The 17,683-nt window shown below is 34.7% G+C and overlaps 1 protein-coding gene across 7 annotated transcripts in view; it reads left to right on the forward strand.

Moving 5' to 3' along the window:
* Positions 1-2,862: 2,862 nt before the first annotated feature.
* Positions 2,863-17,683, forward strand: part of LOC110463283 (F-BAR domain only protein 2-like) — a 41,911-nt gene continuing 27,090 nt past the window's right edge. For 6 of the 7 annotated variants that reach the window (XM_021517753.1, XM_021517755.1, XM_021517760.1 and 3 more), the window contains exons 1-12: positions 2,863-2,948; positions 4,387-4,478; positions 5,194-5,268; positions 7,153-7,294; positions 7,569-7,640; positions 9,006-9,086; positions 9,419-9,443; positions 10,098-10,177; positions 10,609-10,707; positions 11,024-11,120; positions 12,387-12,410; positions 16,343-16,450. In XM_021517753.1, coding sequence (XP_021373428.1) covers positions 2,922-2,948; positions 4,387-4,478; positions 5,194-5,268; positions 7,153-7,294; positions 7,569-7,640; positions 9,006-9,086; positions 9,419-9,443; positions 10,098-10,177; positions 10,609-10,707; positions 11,024-11,120; positions 12,387-12,410; positions 16,343-16,450 — 922 coding nt within the window. In that variant the 5' untranslated portion in view covers positions 2,863-2,921. The remainder of the gene's footprint in view (positions 2,949-4,386; positions 4,479-5,193; positions 5,269-7,152; positions 7,295-7,568; positions 7,641-9,005; positions 9,087-9,418; positions 9,444-10,097; positions 10,178-10,608; positions 10,708-11,023; positions 11,121-12,386; positions 12,411-16,342; positions 16,451-17,683) is intronic. The other variant, XM_021517754.1, reaches the window with a different exon arrangement.

Raw genomic sequence — 17,683 nt, forward strand, 5'->3', positions numbered from 1 at the left:
TAAAAAAATAGTTCCCTGGGGCCAGGGATTCTTCATAACAAGTTCCGCTAAAAAATTAACTTGGGATTTCAAATATTTAATCTAATTTCCCCTATTAAACATTAACTCAACCCTTTTGCTCCAGGGAAGCACACCCTTCATTTATAAAAGATCAAGTTCTCTTGCTCGAGTGTAACTTGTACAAGTATAACAGATCAGGTTAAAGTCTCTTCCTCATACTGCAGAAAGAGGATTTTAAAGATTTAGCCCTAATTTCTCTTGCTTAGTCGTGTTGCGCTGTAAACTTAGTCCCCTTTGTCCAAGAATACTTCACATCAGCTGTTCGAGACAAGTCCTTTTTAAAATGAAAAAAAGTGTAAACTTTAATCTGCTGTTTTTCAACAAATCAAACAAAAGCATAAAATATTCAGTGTGCAGTGAAAAAAATGGCAAAACTTCATTGAAATGCTGAAATCAACTATATTGCACTGTTAATTTGGGCAGGGGCCTTTGTCTTATTTTGGGAAGAAAATACACCTATTGGGAAGCAAATGTTCAAGAATAAACTGCATGGGGAATTTGGCAAAAATATTAAAGTTCCCTGAAATTTTCCAGAAAAAGACCTCGACCAAAAACAATAGTTATGAAAACATACTTTGTTATTGGCTTCAAATAGTTTGCTGAGGTAATATAAAATTACATGAGAATTAAGGTGAATTCCAGGTTCTGGTAGTAATGTTTTTTTATAAATACCTGATACTTGGAAAACTTGGAGAGATATCACATAAACCCAGGTACAGTGGAAGGGAAATAACTCTATATTTAGACTAAATGCAGGTTATAAATGTGTAACAGGAAAGGAAAAATGCACTGCCAGACCGGGGTTCGAACCCGGGACCTTCCAAACTCTGGACGGACGCTCAACCAATTGACCTATCTGGTCGCCGACGATCGACCCAGTCCAGTTCCGTTACAAATGTATTGCTTTTGAAAAATTCTTAAACTTTAAAGATGAGTCCCCATCAATTTTTTGTATTTCTAATTATCAATAGTATGCTTTTCTTGTAATGCAATATTATGGATATATAGCATATGAAAAGTACAAAATGGAGCATTATATCTCATTGCTTTTTATTACATTTCAAAATATCATCCTGATAGATTGTAAGCTAACAAGTGGCTGCTTTCTTTAAAAACTCATATTCCGATATGTATTAGGGCAAAACAAATTTCAGGTGCGTTATGATGGCCCAGTTCTGCAAGCAATAGAAAATTTATGTTAACTTGCCGGAACGACCACTGCAAAGTTTTGTATTGAATATTAATTACTATATCCACAGCTTTATTTATGCTAGACCATATGTACATTATAGAGGTTAATACCTATATATAATATATCTATGTTTTTGGACCAGTAGATATCACCGATAGCCGAATACTTCAAATCAAATTAATTTGACCGACCAATGCTGGAATCAACATTCTAACCCAAATGTTCTGAGCCTAGGTTTTGCCTGCCCTTGATGTGTCCTTTCAATTAATACATCAATAACCAAAACTTTTACCATTTCATTACGTTTTTAACAAACATAATTTAGAAGATTTTTTTTTATATGGTAGCTTATTTAATTCATCATAAGGCCCCATACTAATTTTGAAACTATTTTATTATTATTCTGACACTTACAGTATCTTTAGAACTTTCTAAATAGTGTTTCTGGAAATGTCAAAAACTTCTTTAACTAGAAGTTAAAGAAGAACTAACATTAATGCTAAATGGGTTTTTTTATGATGGTTGTCAAATAGTGCCAAAAGTCAGCGAGAACTTAACATGTAAATAAGTACTTAAATTGTTTTTCTTTAAACTAATACAACCGGTCACTAATAACACTAACATTCTTACTCCCACAAACCCCAGAACATGATACAGAAGCGATCATTACGCTACATACCATTACAGAATGGCATCTCCTTCCAATTAACTATCACCCATCGTACACCACTAGAAGAATTTAGAGCAAGCACCTGGTGACTTACATACTAGAAGACACACACAAACATCAAAACAATCAATCCATGACATTTTTAACTTTTTTTATCTAACAGCAAAATACCATTCCACATCATGATTTTGAATCTTAACGGGAAGAAGAAGAATAATTACAAATAATAGAAAATATCACTGTACATTAGTTCAAACTCACAAAATGCTGCCAAGTTAAACCCCCATCCGCTCAATCGGGCAGACCGGGCAACCCTCTCCAACCATAATCATCAATACTGATAGAGGACTATAGAATGATTATAAACAGTAGATAAGGACATTTGTATTTAAAGGGAACAACTCATGTTTTTGTTAACAAAGTCCTTCACTCAATTGTGAGACTGCTTATTGCTTAAATTATAATGTTAAGCATTAAAATTGTCAATTAGTGAATTATTCATTACCACATCAGTTATTTTCAATATGAAATCATAAATCTCAGTCTCACAAGCCTACAGTCTCCCTTTTCGGACTCCAAAATTCGCTTAAAGGTTGCATGATTACAGTTTAGAAAAGTTATATGGTAATCTTAGGCCATTCCCTTGGTCTTGCACTTTTTGAGTTTTGTTTTGGCAGACTTTTCTTAAAATTACTTCAGTTTTAAATCACATTAATTTGTTACTATTTCCTTGTTTATATTATCGGTAACACTTAAAACAACTCGTTCAAACTGTGAATTCAATTGGTTAATTTCTAAACAGTATTGTGTTTCCTTTGAAATTTTCGCGGAATATTACCTTTCATTTTCCTAAGGTAAACCATTGCCACGTTCCGCATGAAAGCGGAATGTTTACAAGCGTTTAGTTGACCTTATTTAATGTCTTCAATGCGCATGCGCGCTATATCAAAATAAATCGCCATTTTCTGTATCTCTCCAGATGATTTTAATAAGTCCAGGATGACATCATTTGCAGATCACTTCTGGGTATGACATTTGGACTTTTAAATTAGCAGTTGTGCATTTGCTATATCAACTACTCTGTTTCACGGGTGGTTATTGCAATCGCAAATGTTCGCCATTTGAAAAAGGGGGTGTACCCTGTCCCTGTCAAGTGTCGGTGTGGCGACTGTCAGCGTGCAAGAGATGCCTTATGGTCGATTTGTACCTTACGGAATAAATCAAAGAAATGGAAAGTTTTCGTTCTTGAATGATAAATAGACATATTCAACTATTAAGTTTGGGCTTTTTAGTGTATCTAATTTTATGTACCCAATCGTATCATGGCGTCTCTTTCGAATGCAGACGGTTGTACTCATTCTTACAGAAATCCTACTAATTCAAAATGCCCTGAATATCTGTAATCCTTTATGACGCTTAAAGACGACTCATTAAGATCTTTCATACTAATCAATATACAATGCTATATTTGAAGTGGTTTTGTTCTCGCGAAATAAAATGAAAGTGTCGTTTACACTTTGGCAAAACATGTATTCAAGGAGGAAGGGAGATTTATGCCTAAGCTTATACATGTATATACATTTTCATGTTTGCCCGCAATATCCAAGTTGATTTTTGAGCAGGTCACACAAATCAATCTGTCTACCAGTTTCTATGGTGAAACTAAATCAGGATAAATGTGTTGCATATTGTGTACTTATTTGGTAGACTAAAAGTAAATCTATCAAGCATTAACTTAACCTTATGCTTCACAATGTGACCATGTAAATGGTGGAAAAGAAAATTCAATGAAACCATCTGTTCATGAATTAAGTTGGCGAAGTTTCATTTTCAAACTGACAAGTATTGAAAATATATCCGAACTGGACTGAATCCATTGTTAACGTCTAGTTAGCTCAATGGTTTTGACTGTCCGTCTTGTGTTTGGATGACCCAGGTTTGAAACTAGCTGGTTAGAGGTCTGGCCATGCAGTTATCTCCATCATGTAATGCAAATTTTTGAAATAAAAATGTCATCCTCCATGGCAGAATATGGGTACGATTCTGTTTGAGGGGATTGACTTACGAGTTAAAAGAAATGCAATTCAAATTAACTGAATTTTCATTTATCTGAACTGGAATTTTGAACCACAGTACATATATATGTTACCTGTAAAGCTCACAATTTGGCTATGCTTCACAGCCACACTAAAAACAAAGAGTGTTAGCTAGGTATTAATGTTATTAAACTAACTAAGCCTCTTATTTTTCAGTGTTAGTTGGTGCACTTGGATTTGTTCTCGCTCATAACCAAGCCAAGTAGCTTGTTATACTGACTTATAGTGCAACATAGTGTTACCAACTTCTGGTGAACTTCACTTGGAAACAAAAATCTATAACATCAGGTAGCCTAGTACATAAAAATCAAAGAATGATAAAGACATAAATTAACACATTGTGTTAAAGCTTTATTTTTTATTTTCAGGGAGAGAAGAACAATGGCTTTTTCGTGTTGTATCATAACATGAAACATGGCCAAACAGCATCAAAGGAATTCATTGATTTCCTTAGGGAGAGGTATGTACAGTAGTCGTCAACAAAACCTAAATCTGTTATAACAAAGATCAGTAAAGTTCTTGGCTTTTTATTTGTTTTAATACCAACAGAAAACAAGTTACTTGAGTCCAGTTTCCTTCAAGATTCAATAATTTTTAACTATTGTCATACATGTTTAAATACAAACTTTAGCTCTGTTGAACTGTTAATTATTGCGACAAATAATAATAACCAATTTACTATAGCTGGAACAGAAAAGGATACATTTTCTCACAATAAGCTAGAAATATTATTCATTTTAACGTAATGAAGAGATTCTGAACAAGGCAAAGTTGTTTTGTTTGTCTAACTTGAGTTTAAGTAAATATTCTGAAGACAAAAGTTTTTACTGAGTTTCTTTTTAAAACGTTAAATTTAAAAGTAGTTGGATAAACATGATAAACAATTATCTATAATTAATAAGATCTTTTTCTTGCATGTATATTGATTTTTTTAACCAGGGTAAAATAGTGCATGCTTGAGAACCATAACTTCACCATTTAGTTTGATGTTGCATAGCATTATGACATTCTGTTTTATGCAGCAAAAATTCAAGACAAGACTATTACCTGTATGTGTTGTTTAATCATTACTTTGGTTGTTTATCCTATCCCCCAGGGTTAGGCATATACCTAGAGTATATATATATAGTTGTGTGAGAAACTCATTAAAAATGTGTATTGCTTGTACTTGACAGCTGTAAGGTGGAAGAAAGCTATAGCACACTACTTAACAAGCTAGCTCGGACTGCTGCTACTAGTGCTCAAGTCGGGTAAGTCACGACCGGCATCACAGATGTCCAGCGGCACATCTCAGACTGGTCAGTTTGGGTTAGGAATACATGTACAGTATAAAGTAAAAAATGATGGTACATGTATACCAAATATTGAAAGAATTGACAACAAAAACAAACCTGTTCTTGTACTATAACCCTTTGAAAAGAGGTTCAATATGAGTAAAGGCTGGATTGTAATGTATAAGAAAAAGTCTAGCAATGACATTGCAGAGCAATAAATGTCTACCTGGTACATTAAAGTCAGAATTACTCGTTAGCAAATACTGATTCCATGGTATAGTAAAGTAGCTACAACTTCTGAGATGCATGTTTATCTGGATTTTCAAGTAAGAAAGACTAACAAATTATAAGCCAGCATGTCTAGACAATGTTAATTTGACCCTACTGTTTTTTTCCACCAGGGCGGTGAAAGGAGGCAATTATGAGTAAACAAATTTACTAACTTTATTTCATTTTTTTTTTTAAATGTTCTTCACAAAGTGCAAAAAATGAATTGATGTGTAAATATAAGCATTATTCTCGAAAAAGTGATTGCTGTTTTTTCAAGTGTAAATCAGCAACAGTTTTTTGATGAAACTAAATAACATCTGATTGAACCATTATATATACCTATTATAACTAGCCAATTAATGGTGTATTTTACAATGACAATGCATGACAGACATTTGAGTTGAAATTTGTATTTTATATAAAGTCATGTATTAATCTGACGTCCTGAAAAAAAGACAATGAATATAATCACTTTACTCGGAATTTTGATATTAATCAACCAAGATTATAAATCATGATTCTTTCATTGCTTATATTTTCATTGTCAAATTATTTTACAGTTTCCATGGTGGTGGCTTAGAAAATTGAGATTTAAATATTCAGTCCAGGGACTGGGTGGAGGGGGTAAGGGATTGTCTCTTTTGAAGAGATGTAGTAAATGGATGAAACAAATCCTGGATTTATATGTAAATTATTTTTTTCACTGAATTTTTCAGGGCGGTTATATCTTCATCATAAATATGGTATATAAAATTGAAAATTTAATATGTATTTATATTTCATTGACTAAAATAACCAGTAAATATTTTGCAATTTTAATTGATAGTTGATTTCATTGTCAAAGTACATGTACATGTTGTAATGTACACATGTATTGACTAAAATATACAAGTAGATATAGTATGGTCAATTACATATCAGATGGTATCTAATTTTAAAGAGCCACTCCCAACTACGTATTAGACATAAATCTTATTCACACTTATCTGACTCGGTCATTTGTGTACTAGACAAAGTACTCACAAATGTCATGCCAATGTTTTTAAATACCCCCTCTCATAAAATCTAAGGGTGAATTGTTCTTCTCCTATTGAATCCAAAGAGAACCTTAGATAATGCAGATGATACGACATTGCCAGTCACACAACCAGCTGCACAGCCAATTACATAAAATATCTCAGATAGTGTCTAGGTACACCCGTGTAAAGCAATGACCTCTCCCTGTAGAAGTTCACCCCTACACCTCCCATTGTCTTCAATCCACATTAGAACTTTTTATATTAAAAATAGCATTACCAGCTCATCTCAAAAATGGGAATCAGTTAATCTGTCTGCTAATACCGTTATATGGATTAAACAAGAAGTGCTTTGATCAAGATAACATAGAAAGTTATTAAAATGTAAATCCCATTGAATGTTTAAAGTCCTAAATGGACAGTTATTTGATAAAATAACTTGTTGAAAGAATTCAAGATTGTATCTTGATAAACATATTATAACTTACTGACTCTTAGTCTCGATGATATGAGGTAGGCAAACTACTAATCTCTACACATATGCTTTACTGTACTGACTCATGTGTGGTTGCAGCACATTTGCCCCATTCTGGACTGTGCTAAAGACACTAGCGGAGAAGCTTGCCACACTACATACACAGTTACTGCATAGCTGGACAGACCTGATAAAGGATGTCGCCCGCTACAATGATGATCAACACAAACGACACAAAAATGTATGTAACATCCATCTTCATGTCACGAGTAATTAAAGGATTAAGTATCATCCTTTTGAAACTGGTTTGCATTGCACATGTGCATTGCTGAATAGCTAGAGACATATACGGGGTTTGGGTCGTAATGTCAGTTGGGTGGGATGGAATTCATTTAATATTGTAGAAAAGAGAAAAGGGACAATTTGATTTGTGTCAATGTGAATATAACAATAGACCATAAGTAAGTATGACCATTCATGATTTTTTATTTAATTTTCATTGCTTTTAATTTCAGATGAAAGAAACCGAGTCAGGAACACAAGAAATAGTTCATTCCATACAGCAGACTACAACATCATTACATAAAGTAAGATTCTCTCCACCGTCAGTAAAGATTATTAGACTCTTTCATGCCCAGGGGTGTAGGATAGGGAAATTCCATCGGAGGGTTTTGCCAAATTTGAAAATCTGGAGGATGTAATTTCCCTATCCTACACCCTTGGGAATAAAAGAGTATTTTTCTCTCAGTATTTGATCACCAGAATAAGCTCAGAAACCATGGAAATGTGTATGGACAGGCCTCCATTTTCAATATCGATTTTCCCTGTGAGCATCTTTAGACGAAAACAGATTAGCCAGACAGATTTAGTATACCCCATATTTGCAAACACATGTTTGTGCAGAAAAAATAATCACATCTTTCTAACATGTACAGTAAATATATATTAAAAGGTTTTAATTTCATCACATCGCCTTTTCCACATTGCGGCATCAGAGAGTTCCAGATTAGTGACGTCACGTCATTGTTGAGCCATTGTGACGTCATGTCGCGTGAAATGGGATGTAAGATAGAAATGTCCTACACCCCTTTCTTACCCTGGACAGCTCTATCTTACACACAGGGAAATGAGAGAAAAATATATCATTACTGGTACTTGAAGTATGTTTCTCAAGTGAATACAAGTGGTGTGACATGATTTGGTTATGTCACTATGTTCAGCTCACCCGGCCCAAGGTGCTTGAGGAGCTTAATAACTTCTGAATTATCAAGAAGTATAGTGTTTAATAGGAGATGTAACATAGTGATACGAATTGTGGAATCCGAGTATCCAACAAAGATTTATAAGGTGTAGACTAAAAGATCTCTCCACAAAGACTCATAATGTGTGGGGTAATGATAAAAAGCCTTTTTAAGTTTACCTTGACAATCTTTGGTGTTCATAGGTGCAAAATGAATGACAGGTGAATGATGCTTTACCATTGGGTCTCTAGTGTATGCTTGTCAACGTGAGGCTTTGTTGTCTCCTTTAGATAATACTGAATAGGTTTGGAGCAATCGCTCAAGTGACTAAGATTATTAGAGAGCTGTTCATTGATGATGCCCATAAAGCACAGTAATAGCTGGAAAATCTGTTCAAATGACAGAAAACTGTATAAAATATAAACATATTGATTGAACAGATTGTCTTCTATTCAACAATCAAGCAATGCTTCTTGGTATATATTGTTACTAATTGGTATTCATTCCTGCATGACTATTCAAAATAATGAGTCCATCATTATATAACTTTGCTATACTCCTAGTTATTTCATTACATCAAGCCATGTTATTCCACCATGTTGACTATTTTCTACATACTTCTTAATTCCATTGATAATTCCTTGTTGTGTCTCAAACTTTTATTAGCATGAATAAAAGTTACTTGAGTTTGAAATGTGTGTTAATTTTTAGGCAAAAGAATTATACCATACAAGATGTTTAGAGCGGGAAAGACTAAAGAGAGAAAACGCATCTCAAAAAGACATGGAAAAGGTATTCATTCACATATGAATTTTAAATGTTGTTTTAAATTTTAAAAAATAAAAAATAAAAACATGTCACATGGTTGTGTGATACAATAAACATTCTAAATATCTGAAAATTAGGTCCAAACTCAGTCTAGTGTGAAATCGGAGCATTCATAATGTGCATTTGAGAAATATTGGTTTATGAAGTATTGTAAATATGTTAAAGAATGTGAAATCTGTCGAGTATAAAATAAAAAAATAATCATGTTATGTAATATAAGGACTCATAAACATGATAATCTTTACACTGGTATCTTCTTTACTCAGCAATCGTGTTGTTTCCTTTTTTTATTTCAGGCGGAAATAAAATGTAAAAAAGCTAGTAAGTATGAGAAGATCAGACAATAATAGTTCATCAACACTGTTATAGATAGAAATGAATACATTACAGGTGATATTTCTGACTTTATCACAGAAACTACTTGCAGCTCTAAATGTACCTACCTAGATATGGCTGCCTAGTAACAGTGATTAATTCACTTAAGGATTGAATTGTTAAAAAATATAAGAACATATTTTGAGTTTCTTGATATTTTAAAAATTATGGTGGATATTTCAATAATTTTTTTCACAACTGTGTATCACAAATGTGGCAAAAGATACAAAAAATCTGTCTCCTGCCAAATTTTTAGAGGCATGGATTCTGTAGTATAATGCTACAAGTGAACATGTCACAATTGGCAAGGCCGATTGTGTCTTATTTCCACACTAAATACTAACCTTGGATTACTTGGTTTAATGTGATTTTTTTGTGTCTTTGTAACATTCATTAGCATGTGTTTATGATAACATGACAGTTATCAGGCTAAGTTACCAGACTTTAGGACCTGTACCATGTTATTAAAAGATACAAACGTATCCTTCATATTGTATAATATACATTTAGTAACTTTCTGGCATAAATTCATGTTTAGAAAGATAATCACTTAAGTTATACATAGTTTATAACAGCTAATACTTGAAATTTCTTTTACAGGTGACGATTATAAAAATTTAGTGGATAAATATGCAACTGTTAGAAATGAATTTGAAACAAAAATGTTGGGATCTTGTAAGGTAAGTGGATGTGTGGTATGCCTATATACATGTCAACGAAATTTTGTTTTACAATATACAAAACTGGGTTTCTATATTATAATGATAGGTGTTAAGGCAATCACATTTAAAAACGTCTTTATAAAATGAAATACTACTTTTTGTTCTCTAAATTCTCTAAAACCAGTGTGATGACTTCTATGTCGGCCAACTATTGGTTGTGTGTGAGTATTTTCTGGTTGCCATGGTTACTGGAATGGATGCCACTTTGAGCCCTGTTATTCACATGTTGATGTTTTAAATACAGTATGTGATATTTGTGTTCATGTTTAAATACAGTATGTGATATTTGTGTTAATGATTTAAATACAGTATGTGATATTTGTGTTAATGTTTTAAATACAGTATGTGATATTTGTGTTAATGTTTTAAGTATATGATATTTTGTTCAGCACTTCCAAGAGCTACAGGAAGAACATATATGTCAGATGAAGGACTTTATTGATACCTACGCCAGAGCCTGGGAAAGTGAACATGCACTGATAGGCCAGGTAGGTCTTATATAGATGTTGTGTATACGTAACAACCATGATCTGAGGCCATCGTACTGAAGGAAATACTCTATAATTATTGTGTCCCATTGCAAAGCAAATATGTTCTGGGCTGAAATATTTTCATACAGTAAATCTTAAATATTATATGTACTTTCATGTCCTGGAAAGTATGCATCCCAACCCCCAGATGAAATAGATGGAGCTAAGGTTTTACCATTATAGAATGCACTATGGATTTCATATTTTTTTTCAAATAGAATAATTTTTATTTTGTTAATAAATAAGTAAACAATTAATTTTCTGTTTGTTTTAGGTACACAAAGAATTCAAAGCAAGCTGTGATGAATTATCTGTACAAAAGTTACTAGAAAATTTTATTGCTTCCAAAAAGACAGGAACAGAAAAACCAGGTAAGGACAGATAGTTCCTCTGTCAGTCACAGTGTTGTTTGGACCATTCTTTTGAAACACATATAAGATGGTGGGAAAGCAATTAAGACATAGATTTGATGGGTGCACTTAGTCCTAAGATATATTGATCATGTATTTTCCAGAGTTACATGTATCAGCTATTTTGTAATGGGAGGGTGGATTTAACCCTGAAGAGCTCATCAGACTTAATGGTGAATAATGTTGATAAAGCTTCAGTGACCTGCTATTCTACTTAACCTTTTAGTAGTCATTACACAAAATAAGGCCATATTCTGAAAGCTTGTGACTGACCTCACAATGGGATAACAGTGTCCCCTTATTGAACTAAAGTCACTGAAATGTTACTTCACACTGTTGGGCTGAAAAAAATGCCTTCTGTCAGAGAGTAGCCTGTTGTTATGGTAGTTTGCATCTTAAACAATTTACTAGTAGGTTGTTCTATTTTTAAGTGCCCTCAAGCCACCTCCCCTATATGTTATAATGGAACAGTCCTTTTGTTGTCAGATGAGTGTGTTGTATAGCAATGACATGATTTGAGTGGTTGTGTAAGATTTGAGTAGGGGTGTTTGTGAAGTGGAGGTCAAGTTTATACCTAGCTTGTAGGGTGTTAATGTATGTGACATCCTGCTGGATGCCACAACCTATTTGTGTCATTACTCTTGCAATATTAAACCTTGTACATATACACTGTTCCCTAGGTCCCTGAATAGTATGTGTAAATGTTTTTCTGCAGACCTGTCTGACTTTTTTGATATATTTTTTGTCGGCGTAACTTCACACCTTAAGCCAAAAGACACCTTGCCTTGTTGTGTATGCTGCCATTCAACTGCTGTGATGTTATACTATATCTTTTGTAGATACAGGTGACCAGACTGCAGAGATGTGTCTTTCAATGCTTTGATAGTTATCAAATCAGTTTTCCTTATTTTTTTTAAATCTTTTCTGTTTGAAATTAATTTTTATTCAGGTTTAAATTTTCTTTTTCTGCCAACATCTTTTGAAAATCTGAAATTTTAACTTCACTTTCTTTAAGTGTGACTTTTTTGTGTTTTATCATTTGATGTGATTTCTTCAAACACTCTTCTACAATTTTTTCTAAATACATGAATCATTCATTAATATCAGAATGTGAAGAAGTTATACTTACTGGATATTCTTTCACTGAATGACTTGGTCAGTGTATGTGTTTAAACATAGCTGTGTATAAACGTCTGACACTTTGTTCCACCTTTTCTCGTTTGCTAGTCATGCGTTGTTGGGAGTACACAGGTACCTATCGTCCTACTTACCATAGCTGTGATGTTTAATGTTGTAAACTTTGTTTAAGACTATGATATGTTGGTATGGATTAGTAGTCTATAACCATAAAAACTGGATGCAATGTGATGTTAAGCTTTTAACTAATGAGAGGTGTTGGAATGGCAAACTATCTGAAGTCTGTAAAAACTACATTTTTCAATGAAAAAAATATTGCAACAGCAAAATTAATAGTAGGCAAATTATCTTAAATTTTTAGCCCACCATCATCTGATGGTGGGCTATTCAAATCACCCTGCGTCCGTGGTCCGTCGCCCGTCCGTTGTCTTTCGTCCGTCGTCCGTCCGTAAACAATTCTTGTTATCAGTATTTCTCAAGAAGTACCAGAGGGATCTTTCTCAAATTTTATATGCAGGTTCCCCTTGGTCCTTAGCTGTGCAGGGAAACTTTTGAGACTGATTGGATAAACAACATGGCCGACAGGCAGCCATCTTGGATTTTGATAGTGAAAGTTTGTTATCGCTATTTCTCAAGAAGTACTAGAGGGATCTTTCTCAAATTTTATATGTACGTTCCCCTTGGTCTTTAGCTGTGCAGGGCAACTTTTGAGACTGATCGGATAAACAACATGGCCGACGGGTAGTCATCTTGGATTTTGATAGTGTGGGTTTGTTACCGCTATTTCTCCGGAAGAACTAGAGGGATCTTTCTTAAATTTTATATGTAGGTTCCCTTGGTCCTAGCTGTGCAGGGCAATTTTAGAGACTGATCGGATAAACAACATGGCCGACAGGCAGCCATCTTGGATTTTGATAGTGAAAGTTTGTTATCGCTATTTCTCGGGAAGTACGGGAGGGATCTTTCTCAAATTTTAAATGTAGGTTCCCCTTGATCCCTCGTTGTGTATGTTATATTTTGAGACTGATCATAAAAACAAAATGGATTAAAAGAAGAACTAAACAGATCTTTCTCATATTGCAATGATCGATTCTATTTCTTTCACATTAAGTACTGTACTAGTAAATATGTGAAATGACAAACTCACTTTGAAGGTTGGCTTTCATACACATCAGTATTAAGTTTAGATCAAAAGTTACCTCAAGGTGCATTTACCGTTAACATGACTCGATCGAACAGATTAGAGGAAAGAAGAGAAAAGATCGAACTGACAAAGAACTAATGAAGATGGTACAACGGTGGGCGCCAAGATCCCTTGGGATCTTGTTAGAAAACTGAAAGTGGTTTGATATTGTGGAAAATTATATTTTTATCCCTACCTTTTGCGAAGTGGTGGTCATTGTTGTTTTTCACAATAATCCATCCCACAATACTGTTTTCTCACTGATTTGATTTTTAACAATTACAAGGTATGCATAGTAGGCATATTATAGTAATCCTCCACCACAACAAAAAAAACAGTTCCTCAAATCCGGTTGGCTGTCACAGCCAGGGCCTTACATTTCACGCTTATTTTTGTTATTGCTGCCACTGCATGGACTTTGATTAAGAAAACTTTCTGAAATTTATATTTGATAAATATGGCTGTCTATTCCCAGTGTGTTTCACCAATAGGACAATTTAACCTCATTCTTTTTCCTTGCATGCTACTATTTTCCTTCTTGCTTGCCTCACCATCGAGATGTTACTACATGGCTATTTAGTAAAACCACTGACTAGATGTGTTAGAACTATTGTGGTGTACATTTCTAGATGTGGCGTGGGGTTCTGGGTCGGTGAAATGTGGTGCTAGGACAGCAGATTTTGTACAGTGAATTATTTTTCATTGTCAATATGGTGAAGCAAGAACTAATAACTGGTCCCTCAAGGTGGACGTCTCTCATCTTACACATAGATATGAGAGAATAATATAATCTTTCCCCACCTTGGGGTAAGACAGAAAAATCCCAACCCAAGGGGTAAGATTTTGAAATGTCTAGCCCGAGGCTTTGCCAAGGGCCAGACTTGCAAGAATCTTACACCGAGGGTAAGTTGGGAATGATTATTTTGCTCTTACATCGAATACAAGTGGTAATTTTATGAAATACAGATGTTGATTTCATAATTTCCAGCAAATCAGAGTATCGGTGATCTGCAATTGTTGACGTGATGTCATACAATTGTAATGACAGGTAAATCCCCCTGTCTTTATAATTACCCCATAGCTAGGGATCTCTGACTGGAAGTGCGGATTTCACTGTCTAATGGGGGAGAACTACCTATCTTACCCACAAATGTATGAGAGAATTGGTGTCTAATGGGGGAGAACTACCTATCTTACCCACAAAGGTATGAGATAATTGGTGTCTAATGGGGGAGAACTATTTATCTTACCCACAAAGGTATGAGATAATTGGTGTCTAATGGGGGACAACTACCTATCTTACCCACAAAGGTATGAGAGAATTGGTGTCCAATGGGGGAGAAGTACCTATCTTCCGCACAAAGGCATGAGAGAATTGGTGTCTAATGGGGGAGAACTAACTATCTTACCCACAAAGGTATGAGAGAATTGGTGTCTAATGGGGGAGAAGTACCTATCTTCCGCACAAAGGTATGAGAGAATTGGTGTCTAATGGGGGAGAACTACCTATCTTACCCACAAAGGTATGAGAGAATTGGTGTCTAATGGGGGAGAAGTACCTATCTTACCCACATAGATATGAGAGAATTGGTGTCTAATGGGGAAGAAGTACCTATCTTACCCACAAAGGTATGAGATAATTGGTGTCTAATGGGGGAGAACTAGCTATCTTACCCACAAAGGTATGATAGAATTGGTGTCTAATAGGGGAGAAGTACATATCTTACCCACAAAGGTATGAGATAATTGGTGTCTAATGGGGCAGAACTACCTATCTTACCCACAAAGGTATGATAGAATTGGTGTCTAATAGGGGAGAAGTACATATCTTACCCACAAAGGTATGAGAGAATTGCTGTCTCATAGGGGAGAAGTACCTATCTTACCCACGTAGATATGAGAGAATTGGTGTCTAATGGAGGAGAAGTACCTATCTTACCCACATAGATATGAGAGAATTGGTGTATAATGGGGAAGAAGTACCTATCTTACCCACAAAGGGATGAGATAATTGGTGTCTAATGGGGCAGAACTACCTATCTTACCCACAAAGGGATGAGATAATTGGTGTCTAATGGGGGAGAACTAGCTATCTTACCCACAAAGGTATGAGAGCATTGGTGTCTAATGGGGGAGAAGAACCTATCTTACCCACATAGATATGAGAGAATGGGTGTCTAATGGGGGAAAACTACCTATCTTACCCACAAAGGTATGAGAGAATTGGTGTCTAATGGGGGAAAACTACCTATCTTACCCACAAAGGTATGAGAGAATTGGCTATGTGCCCCATCACTCTGCTTTACTAGGAGCTTGTATTAGTCACAGTCAGTGTGGGGTTTTTGTGGCAGTGATTAACATGCTTTTCATCAGTTTGATCAGGTATTGGTAGGATGTAATGTTTTAATTTTGTGAAGGAAACAGTCTGTTTTCTACCTCTGATATTGGAATTTTGTGAAGGAAACAGTCTGTTTTCTACCTCAGATATTGGAATTTTGCAAGATATTCAAAATTACTAGAGTATTGTCCTTAAAAGGGATAACAAATATTACCCAAATCGAAATCTTGAATTTGTCCTAAATTGAAGACCATAATTTTAAATTTACACAAACAAGGACAGTTTTATTGACCAGAAATTCTAGATAGAACTTTGCTTCAAAAGAAAAAATGTTCCAAAGATACAAAACACTGAATTGAATTTCAAAGGCAAGCAATAATCAAGGCTTGAAATTGTCTTGTACACAATATGTTAGTCGTAGCATTGTCAGTCATAGATGGTTACCTGGTCATTTGATTGTTAATTTGTACATAACTCTATCAGCTGCTAATCACTAAAGAAATGATAATTGTTTGTCTCCTTCAGGTCCAATAGAGTTTGTGGAACCAGACCTTTCGAGTCTGCAAGCCCCTCGCCCTATGTCACCCGAGCCCAATGACAAACGTGAGAGCTTCTCTGAGAAGCGTGGACAAGGTAAGCCTCGTTTTCACACATTTTCCATTGATGTTTATGCTTTAAAAGTGGCATACATTTATCTTTTAATATTTTATAGTTTTATGGGTGGACGGATGTTGTAACTCTAATATGTAACACCTAGTTGTTCTCCGTCCCAAGCTCGACACTAAGTCTCATCTTTGTTCAGTTCATCATTGGTGATTTATATGTTCTCTAATTGCTCTTTTTTTAAAGTATTTTACTTCAATATTTAACAGCTAAAAACAAAAAATAAAAAAGGAAAATCTGATGGGGGGGTGGGGAAACGAAAACAATAACAAACTTAAATGCTGTATTAGTGAGAGAACAGCTTGGTATACCTAACATTTAATGGTGATTTTGTGTTTAAATAGTAGATTCTCAATGAGTTTCTCCTTACTGTGATCAATTATGATCAAATGTCTAGATCTAGTTGCTTTGGAATTTCCCATTTTCGGTATCTGTTTTAGAAATTGTCTTTTTTCCTAACCGAATGTCTAATTCCAATTCCTAGATTACATCAGGAAACAAATCAGGACAGCAAAGTTGTTAATAATTGAACAAATTCGCAATAATTCTAACAACAAATCACCATGGTATTTACTGCAAACTAATCCATAAACAATGCTGAATAGTTAACTACTAACATCGCAGCATGGAGTAGGGTTCAGAGGTCATTTAACGTGTCCTTTATCAGCCATCAAAGAGGACATTCACAAGCTTCCTATGTGGACTGTTATACCAAATATATAAAAGTAAAAACTGACCAGTTATACCAAATATATACAGGTATGAACTGACCAGTTATACCAACTGTATACAGGTATGAACTGACCAGTTATACCAACTGTATACAGGTATGAACTGACCAGTTATACCAACTATATACAGGTATGAACTGACCAGTTATACCAACTGTATACAGGTATGAACTGACCAGTTATACCAACTGTATACAGGTATAAATGACCAGTTATACTAGCTATATGAGGTATAAACTGACCAGCTATACCAACTGTATTCATGTTTAAACTGACCAGTTATACCTGCTGTTTACAGGTATGAACTGACCAGTTATACCAACTATATACAGGTATAAATGACCAGTTATACCAACTATATATAGGTATAAACTGACCAGTTATACCAGCTATATATAGGTCTAAATTGACCATAATGATAGCTCAGACTAACATGTATATAAGACGTTTGATGTCTTAGGGGATGACTATT

Source organism: Mizuhopecten yessoensis, unplaced genomic scaffold, assembly GCF_002113885.1.
Source record: "Mizuhopecten yessoensis strain PY_sf001 unplaced genomic scaffold, ASM211388v2 scaffold10885, whole genome shotgun sequence".
NCBI lineage: Eukaryota > Metazoa > Mollusca > Bivalvia > Pectinida > Pectinidae > Mizuhopecten > Mizuhopecten yessoensis.